The 20,948-nt window shown below is 45.9% G+C and overlaps 1 protein-coding gene across 10 annotated transcripts in view; it reads right to left on the bottom strand.

Moving 5' to 3' along the window:
• Nucleotides 1–559: 559 nt before the first annotated feature.
• The window catches only part of TRPM3 (transient receptor potential cation channel subfamily M member 3), a 487,173-nt gene continuing 466,784 nt past the window's right edge, over nt 560–20,948 (bottom strand). For 8 of the 10 annotated variants that reach the window (XM_059411872.1, XM_059411874.1, XM_059411873.1 and 5 more), the window contains 4 exons: nt 18,995–19,145; nt 18,677–18,876; nt 17,043–17,175; nt 560–8,013 (listed from right to left, as the gene is read on the bottom strand). In XM_059411872.1, the coding sequence (XP_059267855.1) occupies nt 6,561–8,013; nt 17,043–17,175; nt 18,677–18,876; nt 18,995–19,145 (1,937 nt within the window). In that variant the 3' untranslated portion in view covers nt 560–6,560. The remainder of the gene's footprint in view (nt 8,014–17,042; nt 17,176–18,676; nt 18,877–18,994; nt 19,146–20,948) is intronic. The other 2 variants (XM_059411880.1, XM_059411881.1) reach the window with 1 other exon arrangement.

Genomic DNA, 20,948 nt, shown 5'->3' with positions numbered 1-20,948 from the left:
GGTACTCTTCTTCTGAATCCCCCTCACAAAGATCCTGCCTTTGGGTCCAGAAAGATGCAGCTAGCAAATACACATGCATCTCTCATTCAGGAGAAAAGGAATAACCCTGAATAGGGTGAGTTCCTCTCCACCCCCGCCTCAGTTCTTGGTGTATTTCTTGTATACACTAAGTCAGGATCAAGAACATGATCCCAGCTGGCCCTAAGTCAGAGGTCCCAAACTATTGCCCCTGGGACTGAATGCTGCTGGCAGACATGTTTGTTTGGCTAGCAGAGTGTTTACAAATTGGAATGTGAATGTTTTTGTCATAGGACGCGTGTTCCCTCGTGCCCCACAAACCCTGCTTCTTCCTGTTGTCTTTCTTGAGTCCAACGGGAACATGTGTGTCCTGGCGTCAGGCCCTGCCTGTCCTTGGGCTTGCAGCCTCACCATCTAGATGCAGATGGCTGGTTCTGATGACATGTGGGGAATGGGGGTAAAGACGTGAGGGGTTCTTTTAGGGTTCAGATAGGCATAGAATTGGACGGGGCCGACACAAACACTGGCTGAGTTCAGGATAGGGGGTAGAATGCGGGGTGGGTGGGGAGAGCCTAGGTTAGTGGAAAGATGAGGGGTGGACAAAGTCTGAAAGCATGACCTGTTCCAAGGAGCCCGTGTTTCAGCTTACTGTGCCAGGCTCCACGGGGTGCTGAGGTCATAGGACCAAGGGTCTGTGGGTTTGGCAAAAAGCCTGTTGTGCTGGGCCAAGAGAAAAGAAGAAAGTTAGGGGGGGTGAAGAAAGCTGCACATCTGGGGGCCAAGCTGAACTTACTTCTGTGGCCCAATGCTCCGGGCAGCCTGCCCGTCCCGGAGGAAGGCCTGGGTCAAGGTTGGTACCGAAGCTCTGCAGAGAGCCCACCGACTTGTGGCCATGTGTGCCCTTTTCACTTTCCAGCACATAAACGCTATGCAGACAGGCAAGGGGCTGGAGGCTTAAGGGGGCTGGCAGACAAGGGAACTTAGGGAAGGGAAAATTCACCTCACTCTTACTGCCAGGTGGATTACGTGGCCACCGAGACCCTTTCTCAGACAGACATATAGAGATCGTCACGTCTTGATGTCATAGCAGCGACCAGCGCAAGGAACTCATCAGAGAAAAGGTAACAACATGGCTTTTGTGAGTGGATTAAAAAAGAAAAGAAAAAAAATCTTGTTTTCCTTAAATCAGAACCAAGCCCTGCTTTGGTTGACTCTGGTATGGGGAAGGAGAACGTCTGACACGGAAAGGGAAGAGAAAGCTTAGGCCAGCAGAGGCTGGGAGAAGTTTTCTCTCCCTGTTGGAAGAGCAGTCATTTATAAGACTGTGCAAAGTGGCTCCTTTCCATTTGGAAAAGAGAGGCTTCTGATAATGACATGGTGATTTCTTTAAAGGGCAACCTTCTTCAGTCACCCGGTTCTGGATCAGACCCCCAGTCACCCACCCCTCGCTCGCCTCTGGACCAGGCTCGCACACAAGGCAGAAAAGCCACCAGGTAGGAGGGAGGTCAAGGGCGTCATTGGGCCACTCATTCATAATGCTCTGTGGCTTTCTGTACTGTCCGAATGGACTTCTCACTTTCCTCTCTGGTTTCGCGATTTGCACCCAGTGGCCCTAAAGGATCAGAAATGTGTCTTTCCTACATCACAGATGCGCCAACACCTGCACAGTGTCGGCCAGCCATCTCTGGGTCCCCTAGCTACGCACCCTGTGGTTAATACCTTATTTCATATTATTTGTTCGGAGCTTAAAATAAGATTAAAAAGAAACCCTTGGTTACTTTTTTGTTTTTAATTTTTAAGAATCAAACATAATCCCCAAACAGTATAAGAAGCCCAACAATGTGAGCGAATTCCTAGCTGGGTCAAGTGTTACAGCAGGCAATAGTCAAATATTAAGTGTCTTTAAAAAGTCAAAAGAAACGCATAAAGCAGAGCATGCATTTTGTCGCCACAAAATTAAGACTGGATTTGGAGAGGGGTTACTTCATTTCAGTTACATCGCTATCGTTAAAGAATAATGAGTCAGATGCAATATCGAGAACATATATAACTACCTACACACTAGCATCACTTCATCTAGAAACAAACGTATCAGTGTTACTAAATGAACATATTTATAAAATACTGTACACTGCTTCCGCAGGGGGTTAGCAGATGTAAACAAACAGCTAATTCCACACTGGAGTTGAAAATATTATCTTAAGTTCATTTGTCACAGAGTCTTTCGCATCACAGGCCAGTTCGCATTTTGCAAAACCCAACTTGCCTACCACGGCTCACGGGGCTGGTTAGACGACGGACCTCGGCCCAGGCAAGTAGTTCCTTGAGGGTTAGAGGACTGCGAAAACCATAAAGCAGATCGGGAACCAAAGTGCTCATTTTGCGAGGATGCTGAATAACGTGGAATTGGGAACATACTTAATCCTTGCAACATGTGCTTCTTTATTGAATGTTACAGATTGGCCAGTGATTATAAAGCTGTCCTGTAACGTTCATTAATACAACCACATGCTACAACTATGCCGGGTGAAAAATGGGTTACATATATGTGTATGTGTGTTTTATAATACAGCATTGCTCGACACATCGGATGGCACAGTCTATAGATGGCGCATGATGGATGACTGGATAATATCGATTGCCAAGACAGAAGTCACACAGCCAAACATTCAGGAAGATTAGACTGCAGAGCCTCAGAAAGTCGAATTAATGTACTATCCAGTTATCTACCATAATATTATCTATAGAAACCATCTTTGAGAATACATTTGAAACATTCAGAAGAAACACACTGTGTGTTTTTACAAGTACCTTTTTCCCACTGGATTATTCATATATATATTCACATATATATGTGTGTGTATACACACACACACACACACACATATACATACATACATATGTGTGTGTGTGTATGTGTGTGTGTATATGTATTTTTTTAAGGAGAACTTTCAAAGTGCTAAATATATATCCTAGACCTGGAAGTTTAGACTTAAAAGGAAAGCCAGTTCTGGTAAAGTGCTCTGTTCTGCCTGCTAATACACCTCTGGCTTGCAGAAATGTATGAACTAGCCATGGCAACTGTGCCCAAGTTTTCCAGCCCCTCATTCAAATCCGTCAAGGAGGAAGTTTCTAACTGTAAGTATGGGTCAATCAGGGAATTTCCATGGCCATTTTCATAAAACACCCTTTTCTTTCTTTCTTTTTTTTTCAAAAGGAACAAGTGACTTAGAACAAATCATGACGTATAGTAGCATGTAAAAATTGGCACCTCAGAAGCAGATGATGAAACCAAAGCTATTACTGCTGTGAGCTCTGACTTTATTTATGTTCCTCAATAATGTGCTGCCCATGAGCTGCTTAACTCATAGAGACAGGTAATTAACGTCCCCTTGATCAGGGACGGGATGGAATAAATGAGCTGAACACGAGCTTGACTGCACAAGACCATGGAGTCAATGCCATGGCGGGGCGCGGAGAACCCAGAAATGGGAAGAAATGGATTGAGACAGAATACACATGTATGTGCACAGGAAAGAAATGGCTCATGAGAATTGCACGGTTTACATTTAAAGTAATTCAAATTTGGCTTATATATTTTGCACACATCACAAAGAGGTAAGAGCTTCGTTTTCCTGTACGACAAAAGGACCAGGCAGTCACGAGGTCTGGACTGGCAAGGACTGCATTTCCCCGGTCCTGTTCTGCTCTCTCCAGAAATCATGATGAATGGAAACACTTGTGCACATAATTTCTTTCCCTCGCTTTCCGTCTGGTCCAGAATGGGGCCCTAGAGGTACCATGATGTCCTGCTCTGTGGTCAAAGAATAATGGTTTTTGCCTCCTTCCTGGATTCCTCTACAGACTCACTCAGAGAGCCTCTGGCTTCTTAAATCATCAAACATTAGGATACAAGTATATCAAAATAGCAAAATATAATCTAAGGGACGAAAAGAACAAAATCTTGGTTCCAACTCTGGTGCTGAGACTTGGCCTTCCTGAGAATCACAGAGAAATGGTCTCAAATGTAAAGTGCCTATTTGGACTTCGTATCGATTATGAACAAACATGGTTCCTCTTCCTCATTATCAAGCAACTGGAACCAGGGGTTCATGGACCCTCCTTTCAAGTTACATTGCAATGCTGCATGTATATACATTTTCTTCTGGGGAGAGGGCCCAGAGCTTTCATCAGATTCTCACTGAGATGCATGGCTCAAGGAAGTTTAAGGGCAACTGATTTTTTCTCAGACCAAATGCCTATTTGCTGAAAGGGAAACAGCCAATGTGGGGCTCAATAAAAATGTAAGCATTTCTAGAGTAATCACACAAGAGGGAGTCTGGTTGCTTGTGTCCGATTTACTCAAATGCCAAAGAGTGAGAAGGAATTCTTTAATTCTTTGTATGTGGCCTCATAACTATTTCTATAGCCAAAAGGTTTGTTCAGAGGGGTTAAAAAAAAAAAAAAAAACAAACACAAAACCTTACAGTCTAGAGCTTTAGTCCACATATTTACTTGATTTCACATAATGAGAAAATTTGGAGCTCCCAATGACAACTCAACGGGAGAACCACATAGTATTTTGGGGGCCGAGAATATTAGGTCATTTTCCTTAAAGATTTTATTCTTTTGAAAATCAGGGACACAAGAAGGAATTGGAACATTTGAGGGTCAATATTTCTTTATCCCCCTTCAAATCCAGATTCTGACCTAGTAACGTACGTTTGTATTAAAGAGTCCGTAATACTATCTGGTTTAGAATTGCATGTCTAATTCAGACTGTACTTGGCGTAATCACTTCGTGCAGGAGAAACCAGACTAAATAAGATGTCATCGCAGCAAGTGTTTCCGGACAGAAAAGAAGCAAAGGGCAGGTAGCCAGTCATTTTGGCAACTTTAGTTTGGGACAAGGAAGAGTTAAGGTCATAGGGATTTAAAAAAAAAAAACAAAAACATAATTTCAACATCTGTCAAAATTCAACTTAACAGAATGAGCTCTTTCAATGGAACTCCTTGGATATTAAAAATCCTGGTTTATACCTCAAGGTGATAGAAAAGTCCAAGCCTCTGAAGAAAGCTCTATATGCCTGTCTATATACTATATATAAACATGTCTCTGTGTAAATGCATATATAGGTATATAAGCAGCATATACTATAGAAGTCTTTATGTGGTTTGCTTTCTACTTGGGTCTACTCTATCATTTTTATAGCTCTACATATAAGAAAAATATTCATGGTAGGCCTGCAACTGATGGCTTTGGGTTGTACCAAATTCCCAGTCAATTCTAAGATTATTTATGATTTGAAACTTCCTTAAAAAGTACTTTGGAACATTTCCATATAAAAGATACCAGCCCTTGAAAAACTCCAATTAAATTTATGCTGAGCTCAGATTAAATGGCAAAACTCTAGGTATGAAAATATCCACGTGTGATCAGATCTTCATATACAAAATGGTCATGTGATGCGTGGTGTGAAGAATTTCTAGATACATCTTGGAGATGTTCAGAAGACATGGGGGAGCCATGCAAATGATGACAATCACACAGCAGCATGACACGGGACATGAAGGGTGAGAATGTAACAGTATACCACATGGCAATTTTAGGTGAGTTCTGCCCACTATATATATTTCTTTCTTTCAGTTCACTATCACAGATTCAGTGAGTGACTTCATTGATGACAAGTGAGGTACAAAATAAATTAAAAATATAAAATTATTTAATTACATTCATCCTGAGCTTGCTCGACTATACTCGAATGCCCACTGTCTGTAATAAACTACTTGACCCTTGTTTTTAGCCTCAATTCTTCTTTCATTTTGCTTGCAACACAAAAAGGCATTTCTGTTCCCTTTATTTTCTTCAAGAAAGATAAACAGTTGTGGCACCAGAAGTGAATATAGAAGAGACAGGTGAACTATGACTGTTACCTTGTTTTTTCTTTATAATGATCAATTACAGAAGTGTTGGCATGAGAAGGATGTGGGACGTTAGGTAGAACTGCTTGCTGCCGGCTTATACTGAATAAAAAGGATGCTCTTCATCAGTCACCAGTGATGGAGCCAATGTGAAAAGAAAACAGAATTGAAGTTTAGAATATCTCATTTGTATGCTGGCTACTTTATTTTATCTTATTTTGCAATTTAGCCCTGTATCCTAAAACTCTTGATAATGGTCAGAAATGGAAAGATGCCTCCTGGCATGGAGAGTGCGTGAAGCCCCTTCATTCCCAGAGCTCATGGCTTTCTGAAGTCGCTAGACCTACACGCTCACTGCACCCCTTCTTATCCCTCTTTTCCCACCCTACCCATCGAGTGTGAACATGACTTAAAGCCCCTGTGTTTGGCACTGGGCTAGACCAAGTGCTTTCCTGATCTGTGGCCCAGAGGTCACCTTCGAGTTAACACCTCCCAAGGCATTGCTTGTTTTGCTCAGCTAAGAATAAAGCAGGTAAGCTTCAAGGAAGGGGAACAGGTGGAGTTCAGGGAGGATTTCAGGGCTGGATTCTTGAGCCTCCTGCAGTGCTGACTAAGAAGGTTTAGTTGTGCTTGCTTTCAAAGCTGTGGAAGGCGGATGTTCTTGACAGTCTCCTCATGGATAGGCTGTCCCCTCGTCCCTCTGGCTTGGAGGACTTACTCCTCTGGAAGGGGTTTCGCAGGCTTGCTGTGTTCCGCTGCCTGTCGAGCTTGTCACTGATGGAGAAGCTCTTCCTGGTGTGTGCATATGATGCACTTGGCTCCTCTGCCGAGTAGCTGTTGGCACGCTCTATCTTGGGAACCGTGATGTTGTTGGACAGGGTTCTGTCCGAGTTATCACCCTCCTGGGAGGGTACTGTGATGGTGGCTCTGCGGCCTTTGGCCTCGTTCTCCTCGCTGTCAGAGCTGGGGTGACTCAGTTCTGCTTCTCGCTCAGGATGGCAGCACAATGGATCCTCCACTTTGCCTCCCAGGGCACCAGGGAAGGTGGCCCTGTCAGCAATCGCTTGAGGGGCATTGACACACCTTGTGTCAATACAGTCTGTAATACTTGTGTATTCTGCTGTTTTCACGGGCACCCCAAAGTTGGCGTAGTAGCTCCTCGACGGAGAAAACATAAAGCTATGAGATTTCACAATGGGGGCCTCTTCTAGAAGAAAGGGAGTGGTGGCTAGGTAGCGGCTACTTTTGGAGCGCTCGATGCTCTGGTACATTGGAGGGTCAGTGTCCCAGGGGTTTTGGCATTCTGGGAGGTGCGTATAGTCTGAAGAAAAAGATCTCGTGTCCATGGAGGTGATGTCCTCAAAATCGATGCTCCGGCTTGGAGGTCTGTCTGTGGGTGCAAGAGTTGCATAGGCACTACTTGAAGGAGCTGTGGAAGGTGCTAGAGCCGAAAAGCTGGGCTCTCCCAGCCCAAGGATGTTCATGGAATTGTCCAGAGGGTCCATATCACAGTGGAGTTCATCCATGGCGGAGACATAGATGTCGATACACGAAGACGGTCTTCTAGAGTCAGGAACAATGGCCAAGGTGTTTGCGGGGGCTGCAGGAGCTTTGGACTCTTTTGCTACAGAGTGGGAGCTAGTAGCCCGGTGTAGGCTCAGGGACCTTTCTTTAAAAAGACTCTCCAACTTTTCTATACCACCTTTGTCTTTCATATTGACTGAATAGAAAGAATGGCTTCTCATACGGGGCATTAGGGTTGGAGAAGTTGGGGACATGGTCTCCTCACCTGCAGGGTCTATACTCTCTTGGAGCTTGAAGGTGTTCCCCTCCTGGCTGTTGAAGCTGCTCTGGCGAACGATGTAGGCGGCGTCTGTGCAGTCAGACGAGGTCCGGGAGCGGATTTTGTTGGACTCGGCCCGCTCCAGACCTGTCAGGCGCTCTAGGGCCGTGGCCATGCGCCCAATGAGGTCCTCGAGCTGCGCCAGTCGGATGTCCACGGTCTGGAGCGAGGCCTTCATGCAGTGCTCCCTCTCATTGACTTCCTCCAGCCGCATGGACATGTTCTCCACCCTGGGCAAGAAACACAAGGAGGGTCACGCAAGGCCGGGCTCCTCTCCGGAGAAGCTAAATCATCTGGAGCTGGAAGAGGCCTGAGAGATGATCTAATCCAGTGGTATTTATCTACCAAACCCCTTTCCACTCAGTAAAATTTACTGCACAATCCCGATAAACACCAAAGTTGAGTAGTTCTTATTGAAGTGGAGTGGGACCCAAGTACCTCATGACTTAGCTGGGACCTGGAGCGGGGTTCAAGGAACTAACCATGTATCAGGGCGTTGGCTAAATCAGTTGCCACCAAGATGAGGATGTTGCCTTTCGATGACTTGATTCAGAACTGCACCAGAGAATTTCAGGAGGCAGCTTTTCTTGTTGCAGTGTCCACAGAAGACTTGGAGTGTGGACTGGGGTTATTTTGCTTTGCACTATTTTTTTTTTTTTTAAGATTTATTTATTTATTTATTTAACAGAGAGAAAGCGAAAAAGAGAGTGTGTGCAAGCAGGGGGAGCAGCAGAAGGAGAGAGAGAAGTAGACTCCCCACTGAGGAGGGAGTCCGGGCATGGGGCTCGATCCCAGAACCCCTGGATCATGACCTGAGCTGAAGGCAGGCTCATAACCTCTGGAGCCTCCCAGGCGCCCTCATTTTGCATTTAGATAATCATCTTTTTTGGTTGTTGCCATTTACAATCATCTTTTTAAAATTTAGCACCTCTGAAGGAATTAATACAGTCCTGTCACAGAGGCACCTGTGACATAATTTAACCCAAGCATTTCATTAATGAGGGAAAAGCAAACATCAAGAAATTTAACCAAGATTACATAAAGTAATTTATGGTAAAACCTGGAGTGCCTATCAAGAAGTAAATTCTACTACTCCTCTCTCTCTCTCTCTCTCTCTCTCTCTGGATAGCTGGTCACAGATGCCTTATATTACAGTCATTTCCCCACTGATAATTCTCAAGGGCGTGATCTGTCTCATATTCCTTTTTCCATTTCCATGCTGCCAGCTGCCACTAATGGTTCACCGAGTCCATCGTGGTTATGAACTTGATTTCAATGGTCTAGTAGGCTGCCTGGACATTTATTTACAAAGACAGAGCCCACATACTTAAAATAAAGCTGTGCCATACTTTTCACTTGACTGGGGAAGGAGAAACCAGAACCAAGCTTTGCTGTGACCTCCAACTTGCACTGTGAAATGCCGCAAGGCAGAACTTTTGGAGACTCTAAGTGAGATCCATTCACAACTTTTCTGGAGAAGCTAGAGATAAAGATACCTTTCCAATACTCCCAGTGGGCGCAGTAAGCCCCATGACTGCTGAGCCTTCAAAGAAACATGCTGGGGGCGGAGTACAGAATGTGCTTTAAGAACAGTGGTGGGAATTGGGGCTGGGTCCCCTCAGCTGTTGTGATTGGGGGGAGGGGGCAATATGTAAATTGTAGCGACACCCTCGTCAGAGAAAAATACACGTTACAGTGCCCAAAGGAGGAGTTAGAGGCATGTGGTTTCCCTCTCAGAGGAACTGAAGTTCTTTTCTTTTTTTTTTTTTTTAAGATTTTATTTATTTATTTGACAGAGAGAAGCACAGTGAGAGGGAACACAAACAGGGGGAGGGGCAGAGGGAGAAGCAGGCCCCACACTGAGCGGTGAGCCAGATGCCATGTCAGGACCTTGGGATCATGACCTGAGCTAGAGGCAGACACTTAATCTACAAAGCCGCCCAGGGGCCCCAGACCTGGAGGCTTTAAAAAACCAAAAAGCTCTTCTGGCCAGAGTGGGTATGTGTGAGCCTCTGGCCCCGGCCCTGTCTCTGTCTCTGTCCGCAATAGTCCCCCCAACCCCCCCAACTCCCTCCTCTCACTCTTTTATCTTCCAGGGTCCCTTCCCCCGGCTCAAGGTTCCAGACTGCCCTCACCAGCCCTGCCCTGGAGATGTCCTTCTAGTGCTCCAGACCCAACACAGCACTTCCAGGGTCCGGGAACTTTCTGCCGCCACGCCCCGGTGTATTCCTAAAAGACTTGAAAATTGAGCAATTCTGTATCTGGCAAACCCAATGCTCTTCGCCCAGCTAATGCAGCTGATTCAGAAGGAAAATACAACCTTCCCCAGCTTCAGTTGATTTTGTGGTATAAACATAGCTGGAGAAACACTACTTAAAATAATAAGTTTGTGTGTCGTACAGAGGCACGATTCACTTTGTCACCATCTAGCCTCTGCAGTTTGGTTTCACAGGGACTGCAGTTTCATATTTTGCCATGCAGTAAGCTTTGGGTAAGTGGGTAAAATACGTCTTCATTAAAGTCGGGAGCAGGAGAGACCCATTTTTGTAGAATGAGACTTCCCATTTTGGAAGCTCTCGGTACTGGGATCTCTTAGTTGTTCAGTGTTGGCAGAATCAAAACAGGCAGGACAGTTTTCTTCCTCCCTCTCCTTCCTTTCCTGGAGCCTGGTATGTAAAAAGTTGGTATGGAGAGAGCGAAAGATGCTCTTTCAGCATGACTGTGTGTGAGCACGGGTCTGAACACTGGAACATAGCTCCCTGCTCTGCGGGGGGCTCCCTGCCTGTGTCCCTCCTGCCTTCCGCCCAAGGATCCAACGGGGCAGAGAAAAGCAGCCGGTGAGAGGCAGAACTAAGGCACCATGAGCCCAAGGAGGAGTTAGGAGCTGGTTCCGGATAGTAAACGAGACAGAAGGGAAGGGAGAGGGAAGGACAGACAGGCGGTGCACGGAGGAAGGACAGACAGGCGGTGCACGGAGGAAGAGGGTTTTCAGGGAAAACGAAGAGGTGGCCGGGGGGGGGGGGGACCTCAAAAGCCAAGGACAGGAGCAGGGCCCCAGGGAAGGGCAGACGGGGAGGTGGTGGGGAAGACAGCCCGAACAGGATCCCGGAGCTATTCCTCGCCAATCTCTCCTCAGCCGCTCTCCTGTGGGGTCTGAGCGGTTCGGAAAAGTAAGAATTGGGAGGAGGGGCTGTTTCTTCCAACTTCTGGATTTCTGGATGTGTTTAACCACCAAACGGTATGAGCAGTTAGGTCGTGAATATAACTGCAGAGGTTTAATACAAGAGTTGAAGAGAAGAAAAGATCCTGGAATCAAAATTTACATGTTTGTTCCATAAACAGAGTGCCTCCCTTCGTCTTAAAACATTTTTATTTTTAAAGATTTTATTTATTTATTTATTTGTCAGAGAGAGCACGCACGAACAGGCAGAGTGGCAGGCAGAGGCGGAGAGAGAAGGCTCCCTGCTGAGCAAGGAGCCAGATGTGGGACTCGATCCTAGGACCCTGGGATGACCTGAGTCAATGACCTGAGCCAATGACCTGAGCCACAGGCTTTGGCTTAACCGACTGAGCCACTCAGGCCTCCCAGAACATTTTTTGAGAAGTGATTGTACATGGGTGTGCGTCACCAATATAAATAGGTGTGAGGGATAAGCAGAGTTCTGGGTCACGATTGCAGTCACTAGTTACTGACTCTGGTCAAACCACTCAGGAGATAAAACAGAAGTAAGAATGGTAAGAATTCATGAATCGATAAGAAGTCTCAAGGAGAGAGAGACAGGAAGTCACTAAGTGAGGATGAAAAAGAGGCACCATGGAAGGGAAGATGCCGTGTGGGAAGAACACTTTTCTTCTTTCCCTTTTTCACGTCTCTGGGCGTCACAGGGCTTACCCAGCATCACTCCGGAGGCAAGCACAAGAGGGGCACGACAGGGTCCTGGAAGGATGTGATGTCTCCTGTCCCTGGGTGCCCAAGAAAGTGACAGCTGGGACCCCACCAGAGGGCACACAGTGGGTTGTTGAAAAGCACAGGGAAGAAGACAACGAGCCTCTAATGGCCAATATGATGAAGAAAAGAGCCTTCACAAGAAGATTCTAATGACACAGAAAATGTCAGCTTCAAAGTGCAATTTCTTAAGAGCTGTTATTTTCTAGAAATTCATTTTCTTTCCTGATATGCTCAAAATGTGGTCAAAGGAAATGCAGTAAAAGAAAGAGAAGGACAGGGGCACCTGGGTGGCTCAGTGGGTTAAAGCCTCTGCCTTCAGCTCAGGTCATGATCCCAGGGCCCTGGGATCGAGCCCCACATCAGGCTCTCTGCTCAGCAGGGAGCCTGCTTCCTCTTCTCTCTGACTGCCTCTCTGCCTACTTGTGATTTCTGTCTGTCATATAAATAAATAAATAAATCTTTACCTCCCCCCACCCAAAAAAAAAGACAGACAAGGACTGGTTGGCCATGCCTGTTTCACTTATTTTTTAAAAAAGATTTATTTATTTACTTGATAAAGAGAGAGGAAGAGAGCACACAAGCAGGGGGAGAGGCAGAGGGAGAGGGAGTAGCAGGCTCTCTACTGGGCGGGGAACCCTATTTGGACTTGATCCTGGGGCCCTGGGATCGTGACCTGAGCTAAAGGCAGACGCTTAATCAACTGAGCCACCCAGGTGCCCTGCCATGCCTGTTTTAGATCTCAAACAAAATAAGATGAAAACAGAGAGGAAGGCAAATCATAAGAGACTCTTAACTTTAGGGAAAAACCTGAGGATTCCTGGAGGGGAGGTGGGGGGTAGAGGGTAACTGGGTGACGGACATTAAAATGGAAGGCACTTGAAGTAATGAGCACTGGCTGTTGTATGCAACTGATGAATCACTCAACTCTACCTCTGAAACTAGTAATATACTGTATATTAATTAAACTGAATTAAAAAAACAAAAACAAAAACAAAAACCAACCTCCCTGGAGTGCTAGCAGAAGGATGGCTACAGGATAAGGGGCAAACACAATCCCGTATCACATGAACCAATCACAGGGCCTCTTGCTGGGGGAGAGGGCATGCTCACACAGGTTTTCAAATGAAAGGCAATGATGCAGAACAAATAAGGCAAACTCTGGCTTCTCCATAGACTGACACCTAATTTGTGAATTATTCAATTCCCTTGGGGTCACCTTCCGTTCCCTTTGGGCTAGTCATCTTTCTCATCATACTGGGAAGGAAAAGGGAACGCAGTTTAAATCCAACTCAATCAGCAGAGCTACCAAAGATCAGCACTGGAAAAAAGATATGGTTGGGAGGTGGGTAAAGCTCATCTTTCTTGGCTTACACTGGTTTTTGATTACTTATGAGTCTCATATATCTGAAGTTATTCTTGTCTCCCTTTGTTATGAAAATTAGAAGTTGAATACACTATTAATAGTCACATGACTGTTCCTTTTTTTTTTTTTTTTTTGATCTAGGTGAAGAGCAAAAAGGGCACAGAGCCTTTTGGCTCAGGAATGATGATGTTCGATAAGTGATGCTAGAAACCATGTATATCCTTCTTCGCTTAAATTGTTACTGGAGAGAAGAAAAATCAAACTGCAACTTCTTCTGACAAGTGGAACTGGACAGGTGGGGTGATGGGGAGGGTGATCTGGAAGCTCTCAGCTGTGGGTCTGAGAGTTAAATGCCCACGGGGAGGGCAGATCAAGTGAGCAGGTGAAGTCGGGAAGCAGGTGAGGACAGAGCAGGGATGCTGTGGCAGCAGAGGGGATGCCCAGGCCGGAGGCACTCAGAACAGATTTCAACCATCACTGCAAGCCTAACCCAATAGCCCTCTGTGGGCAGATGTTGCCCAAGAGCCACCAGTTTGCAAACCCTGCTTTAAGGGAGTTAAGAACTTGCCGCTGCGATCACTAGAAAATGGAAGCAATCCTTAATAACCAGTGGGAAATTAAAAAGAAATGCCAGGAGACTGGAGATAGGAAAAGGTTTTTCTGATATGAAAAGTTCCTGAATTATAGGAATTATATGAATTTGACATAAATTCTAGGCAGCATTACAGAATAGCTCAGTAGTATATAGTTAAGCAGATGGTACTTTTTGAGTACTTTAAAAAGGTAGAGTTCTTTAACAGGAGACTTTATGGGCACAGCAGTCATCTTGTCTTGATAATTTAGACCAATACAGTAACACAGATGCATAATGTTTGTGATGGAGTACCTAGTGATTTTAGCAGGGAGGCTGACACACTGGGCTGAGGGGAGAAATGTGGATATCTGGCTGGTTATTAACAAAAGGAGAGGGGGTGGAACAGGGGCCAATACTGTCAGTGGAAGGTATTTTTAGAGTCATACCAATGTCTTGGTTCTGTCTTGGTTCACCTGATCTGTGCTGGTGGGCATCTGGGGAATTATGGTGAAGGCATAGCAGGTATACTTATCAAGTCAACAATGAGATAAAATGAATGTAATGGAGAAAAGAAGGATTTTTCAGAATCAATTCCTAAGAGGTGTTAGTGATCTCTCAAATACTGTATTGCACTCTTTATATAACATTTGGGTGCAAAAATATGACTTAGGAATGATGCATTTAAGTTGACAATTATGGAAGTATCTTTGTATTTCTATAAAGATTTATGCAAGTAAAACTTATATAAATAAGTTATATTTTACAGGCGGTGGCACAGAGAAGAATGTGGGGCTCGCTATGTAAAGAAATCCTTTTCCCAAGTCTTTTAGCAGAGCAGAGCCAGCTCTTAATTTTTCTGATCTCAAATTCCTGTATTGGGGCTGTTTAACATGAAGAGAGAATTATATAATATCTTATTCATATGTGTACAGTTAATTACGTAAATTAAACATTAACTATCCACATGTGTGTGTATTATATATATGTGTATTATCTATCATTTATTATCTATTGTATGTTGTCTATCTGTTGAAAGCAAATGGGACATGTGATTTCACCTGCCAATCCACTCAGAAAGTGTCCTAGAGCGCGCGTGAGGTGGGGAATACGGGTCCTCTGCTTCCTTGGTTGATCTTTGTTCCCTCATGCACCTTGTGGCGTTTGTTGTGCAGAGTGCAATTCTAGTTGTTGTTTTTTTTTTTTTAAAGATTTTATTTATTTATTTGACAGAGAGAGATCACAAGTAGGCAGAGAGAGAGAGAGAGGAGGAAGCAGGCTCCCTGCTGAGCAGAGAGCCCGATGCGGGACTCGATCCCAGAACCCTGAGATCATGACCTGAGCCGAAGGCAGCGGCTTAACCCACTGAGCCACCCAGGCGCCCCTGCAATTCTAGTTTTTAACGATTTTTTGGTACACTTGCAAATGCGAAACAAACCAATACCACCACTACCACCACCGACAAAAATCAAACCCCAAACAAACACAGACAGAAGCAACAGAAGCAGGATGAGACCTGGACTTAGATGCACCTCTCTGGCACCTGAGCTTGGTCGTGAGCTTGTCCTGGCCTTCCAGGCCTCCACTCCTCCAGAAAGCTACTTAATGCCTAAGACACAGGAAGGGGTGCCTGTGATCTGTCCTGAATTTCTGGAAATTGCTCACCTTGGTCATCGTCCTTGAGGGCAGAGCTCTGTAACCACACCCAGAAGAAGACGGTCTTGGGGAAGGAGTCTCCTGCAAGTGCTTACAGGTGGGCATGAGAGGCTCAGGCAAGGTGTTATATATAGTTCCTTCCTGTTTCTATCCAGTTCCAAGGAACTGGTGGCATGGTCACAACATGTTCCCAGGCGCTGGTGCCCATACCTCTCATTCTAGTTCCCCAGAGAGGTGAAGGCTTCCTTGCATCTCAACACTCCTTCCCCCTACCTTTCTTTGATCCCAGGTCTGTAGCTTTTTGAGATCAAAAAACATTTCAAAGTCTCGTGCACATATGCTTTGGAAATGTTTGAGCAACAGGCAATGTGTCCGCGTGGCATAGTTTTCTGGAAACCACATGGCTATATGTCCATTAATAAATAGCTTTTTCAAGGCCTTAGAATGAGAGATTTTTAGATTTACAGCTCCTTCCTCTGTTTGCCAGAAAATTGCTTCACATCATATCGTCCTAGAATGCTCTGTTGTGCAATACAGATGTGCATAAAATTTGTGCGCAGCTTTAAACTTTGTTAATATTGGCGGAGTACCAATGGATACAATCACTCACTGGCATGTGTGTATATACCTGCTTATCTAGACTGCATTCTTCAAAGAAATGAAGAGCCAGGGACAGAGAATGCAGCTTGTGTAATTTCTACAGAGCCACTAGAGAGTGTACAAAGTGGGTGAGCAGATAAAATGTCATTTCCTGAAAACTTGAGGTCACTGATTCATATCTTAGAAGTCTAAATCATATCAACTAAAGTCATCAATATAAAGCCTTTCCCCACTATTTATAATAGTACCATCTTCATGTCTCAAATGCTTACAATTGAAAGTTACACCAAGCTTTGTAAGTCTGCACATTCTTTACCAGAATGGTTCCCAAATGATGGGTTTTGAACATGCCAGCCCAGAATGAAGTGTTTATTAGTCTACGGCAAAATGAGAAAAATCAGAAAATGTAAATCCCTTTGCATTAAGCTAGATTAATTACACTTCCAGGACTCTTTCTTTATATTTTGGGATTGTTTTTTTTCTTGTAGTGTTACTGGTCCACAAAACTATTGGACCAGTGAGATCTGCAAGTATATCACCACTGGCTAGAAGAATCTGCTTCTCTTCATTTGTTTTCATATGGTTCCATAAAAAGAATAAAACAAAATAATTCGTAAAAAAACCCCTCATCTATTATTGTACCTAATTCAGAACGCTCTGGCTGCTGCTGATTCAGAGGAGGCACTGAATATCCATATGAACCAGGTACGAGGACTGTTCTCCTCCTGAAAAGATGTCTGGAGATCTACATGAAACGCCAACCTGCTGGAGACCCAGCCCAAGGAGAGACCAAGGTCTCTCCTTGGGCTGGGTCTCTCTTGGTTGGTGTCTGGGCGGGAATGTTCCAATTTCTGGTCTGAGCCAGCAAACCTGTCTTAGACTCAACAACCTAGTGTCCAGGAGAGTGGGTGCTATTGCCTCCTGGAGAAGTCCAGGATCTCTAAGTATGGGATTTTGGTCGATAGATGCTTCAGACAATGTTCCATTCTCTCATAAGCTTGGACAATAAAAATAAGCACAAGGGGAATCTTTGTTTTGGGGGGCTGCAAACAAACACAGCTGGTAAGGCACGCCATGACACAAAACATCCTTGGGAGGGGCGTGTGCCCATGGAACGTACCTTTCCGAAGTCACCCGTATCCTCTCATCATTGGATGAGTTGAATCGATCATCCTTTTCTCTGAAATATTCCTCTATGCACTGCTCTTCGAAATCGTGTACTTTCTTGAGCTCATCATCAGTTATGAACAATTCTGTGGAAAAAAAGTGAGCGATGTAAGACAGGAAGGACAAGCAATGGCGTCTGATCCATGAGCCTAATGACTTTCCTCACTTAATCAACGTTCAGAAAAGGGGTTGACATTCTTTACTAAGTGTCAGGCTAACTCCCAGCCCAGTCGGGTGACCTCCGTCCCTGTGCTCCTTCTGTGCGTTAGGCTCACTCTGGAGCCCTGGAGTTCTGAGTGTGCCTGGTTTACTGCAGGGACGGGTTCGCATCATACACACTGCAAGGCTGAGAAAGGAGCTAAGTCAAAGAAAAAGCAGGTTACTCAAAAGCTCAGTTTCTGGTTTGTGGAGTGTGGCAGACGCCCACAGCTGAGGCTGGAAAGCCACATCCACACATCTCAGCCTCCTCTGAGGTTGGCAGCAACCACAAGACCCAGTTTGGCTCCAGAGAAAGAAGTGTGCTGCAGGGAGGGGTGGTGTGCTGGGAAGAGGTTCTGCCTTCCTGATAAACTCTTCAGAGGGAGCTGCTTCTCTCCACATTTTCGCACCTTCCCCTTCTTCCTGTCTGGAACACGAATGTGATGACTGGGAAGACAGCAGCTATTTTGCTCCCACGAGATAAGACAGTGCAAGAAGGAAGAGCGGAGCCTAAAAGGGAATGCAGGGTCTTTGACTTCAGGGAGCCACTACTGAGCTCTGGACTCCTACCCCTTCGCTTTTGGTTACACGAGAAAAATACAACTTTATTGATTTGTGTTGTTGTTAGTCCGGTTTTCTGTAACTATCAGGGAGAGTAATTCATAACTGATGCAGCCATAGAAAGAGCCCAGTGGAAATGTGAACCCCTTTCCCACTAAGCTTTCTATTTGCCTAGATTTGTGTTTCTAGTGGAAACAGTAACTTCTGGAATTCCAGGCCCTCTTTGACTCACTAGTTTTAATGTCTAGAAAGAAGCTGGGCATTGTTTTGTCAGGGAAGTTGTTAAAAGCTTCAGACTTAGAGAAGCCATTGAGGAAGTGGCTTTGGTTTCAGCTTTGGCGCACTAGTGATCACCAAGAGGTACCCCCCTGAGCTCCAAACCCAGAGGCTATGGCCCAGTAGATTTAATGCAGGTGCTCTATTTAACACACTTGGAGAAACCACAGGAGCTTGCCTGTATGAGGCTGGACTCCCAGTGGTTCCTAAGTGTGCGTGGGGTACTGAGGGGCATTTAGGGACCTGCAGGAGCTATTGGTATTCAATGTGTGGAGGCTGGGCGTGCTAAATCTTCTGTGATGTGTGGGACAATCCCACGCCATGAAGAATTATTCCATCCCAATGCCAATAGAACCTCCTTTTAGAAACACTGGGTAGAAGGTGGATCGTGGAGTGTTTCTGTTTTTCCTTTGACTAATAGAGAGCAGGGCTGGTTTCCTCATGAAGTCCTACAGGCATAACCAGGTGGGCATGGGGTCCTACATGGCTGTCTGCAGGAGATGGTAGGAATCCCTGCTTTGTGGTGGCCCAGGGCCGTCACCCGAAGCTTACTCAAGCCGTAGTCCCTCTCGTCTGGGTCGCTCTCGTGTTTTCGCCATCGGCAGCACAGATGCTGGAAGATCATGGTCATGTGGCTAAAGATGATCAGAGGTGGGGGCAGAACCGGCCTTTCGTGGAAAGTCATGATAAGCTGATACCTCTGAAACTTCCACACTTGGTTGGATATGGATTTTACCTCAAAGAATGTATTGCTGAAATAGAGATGAGAGAGAATCAAGTGAGAGATGCCACTCCTTTCTCAGGCACCAGAGCCTACCCTCCCCTGGCCTCCCACTCCGTCCCAAGACCTCCGAGGAAGGATCCACTTACTTGAAGACAGCGATGAGCAGGTTGACCAGCAGGATGTTTGCCACTAAAAGGTAGCAGGCCATGATGGCCGGCACAATCCAGGCTCCCGTCTTGCAGGGAGGCAACTGAATTATTTTGCCATCCTCTCGGGTCTCATTCTGTCCACAGGGAGCTGAAGGAAGCAACAGAGGCAAGAAATGAGAATCTGTGGTTCTGTGATTAAAAAAAAAAGAAAGAAAAAGAAAAAAGGACTGATTTAAAGGAGAGAGGGTTTTTTTAGATGGAAGAAAAAGAGGACCATCTCAAACAAAAAGGAAAAAAAAAAAGAATTCTAAAAAAGCCAAAATAGAAAAATGAAAGCTTTGTGGATATCCCAAGGGATGGATCCCAGAGCAGAGCTGGTTCGGCTCCCGAGGTGTCACCGGACATGAAAGAAGTGTTGAGACGCCCGCTTGCTCACCCTGTCCCTTGCCCCCGACCCCCAGCGAAGGATACTGGCTGTCAGGAGGAAGCCTGTCAAGGGCTTTCCTGGGGAGGGGCGGGGGGTGCAGAGTCTCACGGCCCCAGCAAGTTACTTCCAAAATGTGCCGTGGAGGCTGCAGCGTCCAGCCAGGTGTAAGAGCAGTGGCAGCGGGTTATTGATTGGAATTAACACAGGGCACAGCTAACTGCTGTGGGAAACAACCCAGGGCACCAAGCTAAGGATCTGCGGCCTCAGCGTAGAAGGCGTAAAGCAGGGCAGCGCCTTGGGAAGTCTGCGGAGGGCTTGCTGCTCGGCGCCCCTGATGGATGGGATTTCGCTGGGAGGCCAATGAGAGGTGATGAGCTGGGACCCTGGAGCCCTTAGGTACCTGCTTTCTTCTGGTGGCATTTCCATTCTGAAAATGCGCTTTTCAAGGGCCCAGGGCACAGAACCCAACTGCACTGAATAAGTGGGCAAGTGGGAAAAAAAAAAAAGAGAGAGAGAAAGTTCTGGAGGTGGGGGCGAGGAGGAAGGTGATGTGTGGGACTGGGGGAATGTGAGTAATGTGCTAATGAGGCCTGCTTCGAGTTTCCAGGTAAATTCAGGGGAAAAGCAAATCCTTCACAGAGCTTTTTAGCGCTGCAAGGAGAACATGGCTGGGGAGTGAGACGGTGCCCGGGGTGAGCAGGGAGACGTGAGGTCCCTCTCCTTCTCCAGCTGCCTCCTACTGGCTTAGAAGGTGGCCTGCCTGTAGGAAGCAGGAGGGGCCTGCAGTGGTCTCAGCACTTGCTACAGGCAGCTTTTGAAGGTCTGCCGGGAAGGTGTGCAATGCTGGTCCAGAGTCTCGGCTGGAGTATCTGGCAAGGGGGGTCCATTCCCTTCTCAAGAGCTAACGTGGCTACGTGGGGTGTGCCATTGTGGTTCTCAACCCTGGCTGTGCTGGGGAGCTTTAAAATACGCAGATGCCCCATTCCACCCCCAGACAATTGAACCAGAATCTCTGAGGGTGGCGGGGGAAAGCGTATTTCTTCCCTTTAAAACTTCCCAGGTGCCTCTAAGGAGAGTCCCCTGAGCTAGACTTAGGATGGTAAGTGTATGTGATTTCTGACATTTTCTCAAGCCCCAAAATGCATGTTCTTAGCCCAAAAGGGGTTTTTAATGTCAGGACACTAAGACAGAAAAGATGCTTCGTTTGGATCAGGCCATTGTGTATCAGGGTCAGGTGTGTTTCAGCATCATTGTTACTGGTATGTGGGGCACTAAAACCACCCAAGAGGGTCCTCTGGAAGGAGCTGATGACTCCTTTGGAAGGCCCAGTGATGGAGCCCCCCCCCCCCCGTGCTTCAGGACAAAGTCCAAACTCTGAGGGTATCTGGTCCTGTGCCACCTCTAGCCACTTCCTACCCCTCCGCAGCATACAAACTGGACTGAGTCTCTTGTGGTTCCTAGAAATGTCACGCTCTCTCTTACTTCCTGATTTTCAGCGATGCTGCTTTTGCTTCCAGAAGGCCC

The sequence above is a fragment of the Mustela nigripes genome, chromosome 9 (assembly GCF_022355385.1).
Source record: "Mustela nigripes isolate SB6536 chromosome 9, MUSNIG.SB6536, whole genome shotgun sequence".
In the NCBI taxonomy this organism is placed as follows: domain Eukaryota; kingdom Metazoa; phylum Chordata; class Mammalia; order Carnivora; family Mustelidae; genus Mustela; species Mustela nigripes.
This window is presented reverse-complemented; position numbering and strand designations above follow the sequence as displayed.